Source organism: Hypomesus nipponensis, chromosome 14 (genome assembly GCF_054491055.1).
Source record: "Hypomesus nipponensis isolate SF chromosome 14, ASM5449105v1, whole genome shotgun sequence".
NCBI classification, from domain to species: Eukaryota; Metazoa; Chordata; class Actinopteri; order Osmeriformes; family Osmeridae; genus Hypomesus; species Hypomesus nipponensis.
The window spans coordinates 7608923-7619737 of record NC_140374.1 but is presented as its reverse complement, the minus strand read 5'-3'; the positions used below and the strand labels follow the sequence as shown (position 1 = coordinate 7619737).

General features: G+C 40.6%; 1 protein-coding gene across 5 annotated transcripts in view; it reads right to left on the bottom strand.

The window, feature by feature from the left end:
• Positions 1-939: 939 nt before the first annotated feature.
• The window catches only part of ano1b (anoctamin 1, calcium activated chloride channel b), a 110425-nt gene continuing 100549 nt past the window's right edge, over positions 940-10815 (bottom strand). For 4 of the 5 annotated variants that reach the window (XM_084671490.1, XM_084671489.1, XM_084671493.1 and 1 more), the window contains 5 exons: positions 6165-6317; positions 5805-5857; positions 4106-4284; positions 2976-3081; positions 940-2744 (listed from right to left, as the gene is read on the bottom strand). In XM_084671490.1, the coding sequence (XP_084527616.1) occupies positions 2502-2744; positions 2976-3081; positions 4106-4284; positions 5805-5857; positions 6165-6317 (734 nt within the window). In that variant the 3' untranslated portion in view covers positions 940-2501. Of the gene's footprint in view, positions 2745-2896; positions 3082-4105; positions 4285-5804; positions 5858-6164; positions 6318-10815 lie in introns of all 5 variants that reach the window. The other variant, XM_084671491.1, reaches the window with a different exon arrangement.

Below are 10815 nucleotides of genomic sequence, written 5' to 3'. Positions count from 1 at the left end.
TAGCCCCATGGATCACCACTTGCAGAAAGGTGGCAGGACAGCACGGTACAAAGATAAATGTTGCCATCTAGTGGCTCAATGTAAACATAGCAGCGTTGGTTTCAACACTGACCATCAAGATAAGATGCCCAGATGGAATTTTCTGAAACTAAGATTGTTTTGGCAGCCAGTGGAAATGTGCAATTTTTAAAATCCAAACTCTGTGCAAGTATGTGTCAATTTACACAAGGAAGTACAACACAGACTAAATAAAACAATGAATCACTTAAACTTTGCCAGGGTATATCCACCAAGACATTCTTTGATCTTTCAGGACAATTCCCCAGTCAGACTGATCTCTCAGTTTCCTATCTATGACTTTTGTAAGTGCTATCAAGGAGACAGAGAGTCGCCCAGACAGGGAACATGCAGTATCTCTTTATTTATAAGAGGAAGTACTTCCTGTGAACCCTGCCTCCAGAAGGTTCCCTCATGCTCATTTGTCACAGCAGATGTCTGGGCAGCCTCTCTCACAGCTACCAGATCACCCATAACTGTCCCAGAACCTGTGCAAACCTGCTCTCAGGAACTCAGTTGCTTGGACTTTAAAATAATTTAGCCGTGATGACAAAAGACAGGCCAGGATCTTTTTTTAGGGAACTTTTGCCTGTGAGTTAACTATAGAGAGAATGGACCAGAATATTGGGTGGTACACTGTTTTCTTAGATGCTACTAATCATATTTTTTTAAATATATATTCAAGAATTTAGCTACATTTAGGCAGGGCATGTATCACATAAACCTGTTAATTACAAAGAAGCAGAACGCTTTGATTTTGTTTTATTTGTTGTAAAAATCCTTGTTGAGCAAGGGTAAGTGTAATAGCCAGTGTAATCCATAACTCTTTTTCTATAACTTATACATTTATTTCCAAAAGAAAAGTAATTACACATCAAAATATATGGTTTACATTTGATTTAATTATTATAATATTTTTAGGCAACATCACATCAAAAAACAATAGGCAGAATATGTCTGAAACAATTACAACATATAGTTGATACAGTAAGATATGCTGCTATGAAATTATGTTCACTTATGAATACATAAGTTTAGACATTTTAAAGAATCTGAGATCTTGTCCTCTGAAGATGGTATAAATGAGAAATGTAACTGAAGCATCCAGAGAACAGAAGCTATGTGTAAACAATATACAGTTTAAAAGAACACTTTTAAATTTCCTTTAACTCCATTATGTGAAATAATACTCTCATTGGCTTGGAAGCTTAGAGAGACACTGTAAGTGTTATGGCAGACTTAGATGGAGGCTCACATGGTCAGGCTGTAGCCTAGTTTCTCGCATGGAAAATCTTCATGGATTTCTTAGCTCATTACTCAGGGTGTTGCTGAGTAAACAACAATAAACAGCTGACTTATTTAATGCAAATTGTTTTCTACGATTGTATGGGCTTAAGAACACGGATGAAATGAGACAACATGAACATGATTTGAGTCTGTGGAGTTGGATTTGGCAAGACAATGAAAACTTTGGCCAGGAAGTGTTAGATCAGTGCAGAATACTGCAGACCATGATGCTATAAAACACAATTATTCAACTATAAAAACATTTACAGGAGCTGTCTTGATGCTACCTTACTAAATTGCCTTGTTAAATGTATTAGGACATTCATATAGGCTATCAATGACATACAAAAAAACTTTCACCTATTAAGATAAAGAACCGTCTATAATTTGTTCTATGCACAAACTTTTATAATCCCCTTTTATGATTTCATCAATTTGATGCAAGAGAAACATTTTTTTTAATCCCAAATCATAAAACCTATAGAAAGAAAAGTTGTCTGAACAAATTTGCTACATTTGCATAAAACTTTGCATTAAACTTGACTAAAAGCATTAAACTTGATTTTTTTTTAATGACTAAAAAGATAAGCCTGAACATGTTTATTTGCACAGTGACTGTAAGTTACTACTAAAAAGGTCTCATGTAAAATGTACTATATAAAGAGAATTCTCTTTACCATTTTTAAAGAGAAGAATAAACAACATACAGAAATACCTTTGATGCCAGACATATTGTTACAAAAGTATTCATAACGACTTTGTGCAAAAGAAAGTGGAAACAACCATTCTCTCTCTTTTGTTCATCCTCCTGCTTAGAACATGGTCCACCACTCTGATGAAAAACCTGATGATAGACCTCAAAGGCAAAGCTGTATAAACTGGGCCTTAGCTTGGCAGTTAGTAACTCATGGAAAAGTTTATTGACAAAAAAGGCATTGTGCACTGGGACAGGCTCTCCTATATCAACCTCAACTCCCCTGTGGGAGCACCTCTCCCATTCACTGGAATGTCTGGACAAGGATAAGGACACAGAGCTTAAGACGGAAACCTCTGCTAGCTAGCTGTTTAGCTAACAAGCTAACACGCTAGATAGCTGTCAAGCTAATAAGCTGTTAAGCTAACAAGTTAACTAACTGTCTCGCTAAAAAGTTCACATGCTAGAAGTTATTAGTGTTGCTGTGTGGGAAGGAGCGTGGGCGGGGCTGGGGACTGTGGTTGTTGCTGCCATTGTCCTTCCTGCCACTAGGGGTCATGCATTCCAGCACCTGCATCTTGCCCTGCTCCTCCCTCATGAAGAGCTCCACCATTAGGATCTTCTCCTTGTGGATCTGGAGGCTGATGTCCTTGGGGATGTCTGGTATCAGCCAGTCCACAATGTCACTCATCAACATCACCACGTTCTGAAGACAGGACACAGAAGGGTCAGAAAGCAGAGACACTGTGATGATCTTAAAATAGCTGAACAACGCTGTATCCAGTAATAAATGACTGAAGAGGCATCATATTAATGAGACAAGATTATTCAGGGACAGTGGGGTTTACTTTCACTTGCCTCCACTCTACCAGTAGACCAATGTGCTCTTCTGTGTCATGGTGGTCAGGTCGTTAGGGACCCTCCTCCCCCAGCTTACCTGGAAGACGATGACAAAGGCCAGTCTGACTGCCAACACGGCCCAGAACTCTTTGGAGATCTCATAAGGTGTGGAGGACCATGGGGGGTCTCTGTAGTCTTTATACCTGAACAGCAACAAACACATGAGATACTACAGCTTAGGGTGTTCTATTTCATATCCTGTATTCTCCAGTCTACTTAGCTGCACTGTTACGGAAACCTGAAAATAAAGGATGTCTTTGAAAATAATTATGTTATGCATTTGACAATAAACCTGTTACATGTACTATTCCAATATCCTTCTAAAATTAATATTTCAGTTCATCTATTTGAAATAGTACCCCCAAAAACAAGGATGTCCTGTTGGTCTAGTGGTGGTCACATGGGTGTAAGAAAGACCCAGGTGTGATGGTAGTACCGTATTTTTCGGAAAACAACCCGCATTTTCTATAACCCACATCCCACCAGAATGGGAGTTTTGTGTTTGTAAATCGGATTTTAACCCGCACTGAAATATATGCCGCACTTGATACGGGAACCTACCATGATACCAAGCAATGTACGAGTAGGCTATAGGCGATCTTACAGCATGCTGTAACACATTTTGGTTGTGGATAGTATGTCTATGTGTGGCAAAATCCATTATGTCTAGAAAATTATTTTAGATATAGTATAAGTTTAGCTAGCTTGCAAATCCTGAGGATAGCCTACTTGAATTAGCCAATATCGTTAGCGATGCAAGCTAATGTTGGTTTGCTAGCTGTATATAATATTTCACTGGGTCTCATAGCTGTTTGATTTACTGAAATTATTATGAAATGTTATATTTTACTAGACATTTGCCTACTTTAGCACTATATTTCCAAGCCCTGATAGTGTAACTGAGACACAGTAATTAATTCCTCTTTCAATAAGCCCCCTTTTCAGTGTTGAGCTTTAAATTAGCTGCACGGTCTGAAGAGATCTTGGGACGAAGCCACTGTTTTGTTCTAAAACCAGCCTATACACCGCTTCGAAATATAAGCAGTACAACTACAAGAAAACGGTAAAATCGGGAAACAAGCCGTGGTTTTATTTCCGAAAAATACGATAATCTACCTGATCGTCAAATTGGGGTCTTGGTTGTCATGGTGATATGATGTGTCTCACCTGCAGATATACACTTGGTGGTTCTCTGGATCACTGGGCTCCTTGCCTTCCTGGAAGTGGCTGACGTTGAAGTAGGAGAGTGTGTGGTTTACAAACCCATGCATGGAGCCGTCTGGACTGTACATATACTGGTACACCAGCCTAGGGATGAAGTCTGAGGTGAATGAGATCACAAATGCCTGCAGGGGAGAAAAGAGCAGAAGAGGGAAGAGCAAAGGAGGGGTGGAGAAAAGAGTAGAGTAGGGGGGGAGAGGAAAGGGGAAGGCAAGGGAAAGGAGAGAAAGGGGGAGAGAAGAGAAAAGTTGAGTGAGGAGGGAAGGGAGGAGAAGAGGGTGGAAGAGGAGAGGAGAGGAAAGGGGGAAGAGAGTGGAGGAGAGGGGGTGGAAGAGAGGAGAGGGGAGGGGAGCAGAAGGGGGGTGACCCGAGGGGAAGAGAGAGGAAGGCGGGAGAGGAAAGGGGAAGGTGAGGAGGGTAAACAAGTCTCAATCACAGCATCAGACATGGGAGGAGAGAGGTTAGAAGACAAAGGGAGAATGTAGCTTGCACACTCTGGCTCCAACACATGTGTGGCGGCCTGCGGAAACCCGTCGGATGTCGCGGCTGCTCATTGTTGGCTATAAACCATAAAAGATCGAAAATCGTTTTCTGTCAAAATTGAGATTTTTTTAGTTTTGTATAGTTACCACCCTAAACTTCATAGTAATGTAAAAAAAGTATATGATTACTTATGAAAAACAGTTAATTTAACTTGTAGTAACTTGCTGAGAAGTTATTAATGTAGCCTATAGTTAAAATGAAATTCACAACGTTATTACGAACACAAGGATTTCCTTTTCATATTCACCACAGTAAACTAGAATGAAACGGAGTGGAAACTTTGAATGCAGTTTTCTCCCTTGTCACTTTTTGACACAGGTCAACTTTAAAATGATGTAACTTCAGTTGTGATAAAGATATCTGAGTGATTTAAACAGATTTGTATTCAGGAGAATTTGCTTCCAAATATGTATAATACCCAGAAAGTCAGATTTTCACCATGTGAAGGGATTCCCCAGGCCGCCACAGAAAGAACTGGTTCGAGGTTAAGCACCGGCTACGATCCAGTACCCAAAACACAACGGTGGAAAAGGGGTAACATATGTGTATGAGGGCAATGACTAAATCTACTAAAGGACCTTCTGTAGCTTCATATAGATGGCAGAAATACCTTTGTCTTAAATCAGGATCAAGATGGGAATCTCTAATTGCAGGGAAGACAGGACAGGATGTGAGATTATTTTGTGGAATTTATAGGCTTGTGGAATTTATAGGCATGTGCAACTGTTCTTTTGATGAGTATGGCTGGCTTTTCAATGAAGGCTTGGGGTTTCAAAGGGGGAACCATCTTAGAGGCTAATTGTGTGGTTTTACAAGTGCCCCCCCCCCCCAAGTGGTGACATAAATTAACAGTAAAGGACTGTAGGAAGGCTGAAGTTGCCAGCAGAGCACAGGATTTTTGTGAAAGCCAGACTTGTTATTGTAGACAGACTTGGAAAGGAGGAATCAAGCACTGGGCCTTTTTGGCAGAACATGTCATTCCCCCTTATCTAGATCAGAAGTATGTAGCAAAATGTAGGAGCTACAGAAAAACTACGCCCCCATCACTGTGTCGGTTATATCCACCACAAATGTATGATGGGGATTTAAATAATGAACTTACGTTAATGATGACGGCTACTTTGGCCACCCCTCTGAGGATGTTGTACCATATACCTGCAATCACAGAAGAAATCCGTGAACACCTGTACACCACAGCCAGGCCACAGTGGGCTCACCAACATCAGGGCAGGAGGAATGAGGACAATATCACAGAGACAATGCCTTTAAACACTGGCAGTCTGAAATCCGTCAGACTGAAGACATTTTTTACATGAACAGGTCAGTTAGCTCCTGAGGGAAATCAAGACGTTTAAGGGATCAAGTTTATACTCCAAAAAAAGAATGTTTCTACATACCACACTATAATTCTATAACTTTGCTCTGATCACTCAGTCCTGAAGTTCTGCTGACTTATGCTCACCAATGTCTTTGGCCCGGGCCGCTACCGGTCTCCTCAACTCGGCCACAAACTTCTTGGCGTCGAGGCGGATCTCAATGATGTTGTTGAGCAGAGCGAAGAGAGGCGCAAGAGGGAAGGACGCCACAAACAGAGTCACAAAGCCAAACTGGATCACTGCAGAACAGGAAGACAGTGACAGTGTAAACACATACACACACACACACACCAGTGTATAGAATGCACTTCTCTACCCCTCAGTAGTTCCCCTGTACACACACAGCTGCTAAATGGCCATAATGCTTAAATGGCCTACTAATGTAATGCCATTTCTGTTTACTTATCTCCAAATAAACTCTAGTACATGTGACCAGAAAACCTCCCCTTTCCCCCAGTCAGTATCCTTTAACCAGGATTGATCCCAACCTCCACCCCAAAAAGAGCAAACGCTGGTCTGGACGATGCTATCTAATGCACTGTCACATCCACTGTTACTGTACCTCCTCTTCATGTACACAAGGCATGACGTGTGTAACGGATACATCCTCCGAGTCTGTCTCAGGTGCTAAAAGTATAAATACACCAACAAAAAATTGTTGGACCGATTCCTGACCTTTAGGTAATTCAAATAAATGTTGTCTGACTAAGTGTTTAACTTATGGAAGCAACTGAACCATATTAAAGTGAGTGAGTTTGAGTGGACAGAGGGTTTATTTACTGAGCCTTGCAGCTCGAATAGCCTGGAAATGTGTGTGTGTGGGGGAGGGGGCAAGACAGGGAAGGTAAAGAGGGATACAAAGGAAATAAGGGAAGAGGGGGAGAGAGACAAGACAGGCGAGGGAAGGAGAGGGTGAGATAAGAGAAGGAACAGTAAGACAGTAAGGGGAGGAGATGGCAAGGGTATGTACTTAGGCCATGCATTGTCACACACATACAGTTGTGTTAAAACAGCAGATGCTACTTCAAATAAAGCTCCACTACAGGAAATCCAACACTAGAGCAATGTGCAGAGTTCTGTGAAACCTGTGTCCTAAAATAACTGTGGGGCTTGGGTGTGAAAAGTAACGGATGTTGAGAGGTTGATGCCAACAGTTTAGCTAGGCAACATTATGAAGATGATATGCCAAAATTGTTGAACAATACACTGCTGCTTTCTAGATACCAATACCAAAAGGCTATTGTGGTGTAACAATGGTCTTTACATTCCTCCTTGAAGAGAAGAGAGGAAAGGAGCAAAGAGCCCAGCAGAATAAACTAAAGACTTGAAGATGGATGAAAGGTCCACCTAAAAAGCCTGATGGTGAAATTGGCACAGACGCGTGCCAGACAAAACAAACTGTAAAACACGGCAGAAGACAAGATCAAGACAAGAGTGTCCAGAGAACACAAGAGGAAAGTGATCTCTTCAATTAGCTACTTGTCCAATATTACAGTATGTAGAGCACATTCATCTAGGTTTTTTACTGTCAATACTTAAATCTTCCCTCACGTTGGTGTGAAATCATGAATTCTCTCACCGGTCATCAGATCAGATTACGTTATTTGACAGACGTGGGATGCTCCAGGGCATACAGCCCCACAGGCGTTATAACCAAGAGGAGCTGAGATTAAAATAATTGGAACCCCCATACTCCGTCCTCTATATATTATCTTCCTCAAAGCGTCAGATACAAAAGCCATACCATACTGAATGTTTTAGCAGTTGTGAGTTTCAAATTGCTTCAAAAGACACAGGTCCTACTTGGAAGAAAATAAATTACTCCTTTCGGTTTCACGTTCATTAACTGCTGGTGACATTGACATTTACCAGTTGTCCCACCAGCTGAGGTCTACTGGCAGGAGTCAATACAATGTAAAAGTAATCTCACTGTGACTCAGGAATCAATTACAGCACTTCTTACAGCCCATGGTCAGGGGCTCCAACATCAGAGCCTGGGACACAGGAATCTGCTCGGCCTTTGAACTAATTGACTTCAGTTAAAAAAAGCAACATGAAAGGAATCTGAGGGCTCTCTCAAGATGGCCAGTTGGGGGTTAGATCTTAGTCAGATCTCAGATCTTAGTGACAGTTCTGAGCATGACAATTAACAACAGGTCAGCCAACAGAAACAGACCTTCCAATTCTCATCAGAAACTCCTCTCAGCTTGGTTTCCACAACTTCTGTTGGGTCACTTCCTGTTTACAAACTGTGCCGATTAACAGGTTACTTCAAAGCTTTGGCCAATGAGAATGTTGACTATTTAACAGGTGTTTGCTCATGCTCTCCCCTGCCATGCAGACAGGTCAATCTTAAGGTTGGTTTAAAGACAGAGTTCCAGTCTATTTCTCTGTGAGTCTTAATACTTCCTAACACACAGGTCAATTACGAGGACTGTCATATAATGGGGTGATGTGACAGAAATGGAACCAGCAGACCAGATCCATTAATGCCAAATATGAGCCTAATCAAGTATTAACCTGCATTACTTAAAGGGGCGATTGATTGCAAAACCGATTTTACCTTGTCATAGTTGAAAAATGACAGTTTGGTGTGTAAAATAGACTTACAGTGAACCTCAAAGTCAATTGAAACCTCTTTCCTATCAAAATTTCACTTCTCACTACTATTTTGAAACTGCAACTTGCAAACGCTAGCTTTTAAAACAGTGCAACTTGTGACGTCACAAGTTGCACATGAACGGAGGTTGCGTAGATCTCTGACACTTAGCACTCGATGGGCATGGCTAATGTTTTCTATGAGAAGATCCCTGTGTTCGACACTCTTATTCATTTGCTCAAACCATTTCACCAAAGACAGTTTTGAATGAAAACCTTGGACAATTTAAAGAAGGATTTGCTAAGCCGCTGTTGCTGAAAAGAGGTGCTGTTCCAACCGTATGTATACAGGATATGTTAGCATTGCTAATAACTGTTACCGACAAAATCATACTACAGCTTGCGGTTGTGATGAAAATAAGGTCGGAACGCACTTCTTTTCAGCAACAGCTCATAGCAAATCCTGCTTTACATTGTCTCAGTTTTGCAAACCGTCCTTGGTGAAATGGTTCGCGCAAATTTGTCAAACTGCACAGGAATCTTCTACGCTACGGTATAGACAAACATCAGCCATGCCCGTCTAGTCAATGTTAGCTAGACTCTAGCTCATCTGCTTTTTTATTAATGCTGATTTGCAAGGAATGCAAGAACATCTAGATAGCGAAAACACCTACACTGTAGGCATGTAAACTAGTTTAGCTTGCTAACGTAAGAGCATAGGTAGAATGTGTGATGATTTAGCCTAGTTTATTGGCAATGGGGCTAACGTTATAATAATGTTCCTGACTGTGTTTCATTCAAATAAATAACCTGTGTTGTCATGTAAATCTACAATTCAAGATACATGTTTGTCCAGATCTATTTTTCAGCAAGATAGTGTTGTGGAAAAAAAACACCATGCTGTTGTAATTATGAAGATGGTTAATGATTGTGGACTTAAAGATATTTGTAATCACTCTTTGGTATATGCTATATTATTGGAAACCATATTATTACAAGTTATATTATAGGAAACCAGATGCAAAGCTGTTTGCTGATTATTGTTATTCCTAAACAATAGTCGGAGACATGAAGCCCAAAAATAAGGTTTAAATAATTAAAGGATGAGTGGGGGAGAGGAGCATGTGTATGCCTTCATAAAGGACCAGGATGCATAGCTGTAACTTATGACACATATTTGTGGCCTTACGCCCAGAAGCCTAATGCAGCTGGCTGTTCAAGGTCAGAAAGTGCCTAATTGGAAGAAGTGTCTATGTAAGAAAGTACCTGTTTTGGATCCCCTGAGACAAGGGATCCGCTTTGTAAGATTACCTAATGTCTACGAAACCAACAAAATATCGTAATATATTAACATATAATGGGGAGAAGACTGTATAAGTTAAATTGTCCGGAGAAAAACTTCAGTCTGATCCCGGGATCACACTCACGTTCTATTGGCAATCTTTGTTACCTGAGAACCAATAAAACACTTTGCATCAACCCTGCTGAGTTCCAGTGCTGTTTTTAAATTTTGAGAAGTGACTGAAGACGTACAGAACTTTTGTTTCATCAATTGGCAAGCCAGCCAGGAGAATTTTGAGAGATCCACCACAGGCCTGTGGGAGGAGAGCACCTCGGAACACGCCTTGGCCAAACACATTTATAAGGTAAGCAGAGTTTTTATACATCTGCTTAAATTCTGTGCGTTTCCGAGGTGTGAACCCACCCAACAGGCCAGGTAAACTGGTGCAATCTCTTCTTCAAAAGAACCTATTTATGTTATTTAAAGTAATAAAACTATCAGAGCACTGAAACCCAGGTTTGATGCAAACATATTTTATGTTTGTATGTATTTTGTATGTCTTGTACTGCTATTGATGTGGAAAGAATGAATGATTAATGTCTGTGCTTTCGTTTAGATTAGGTCACCTTGGTGTGTCATGTATTTGAATGTGTGAGACATATGTGATATAGTTGGTTTCCTGAGACAGTTTATCAAAGGAATACATCTGATATTGGATGTGTCGTGTATTTGAATGTGTGAGAAATATGTGATATAGTTGTTTTCCTGAGACAGTTTATCAAAGGAATACATCTAATATTGGATGTGTCGTGTGTTTGAATGTGTGAAATTATATGTGGTATGAATGGTCTCCTGAG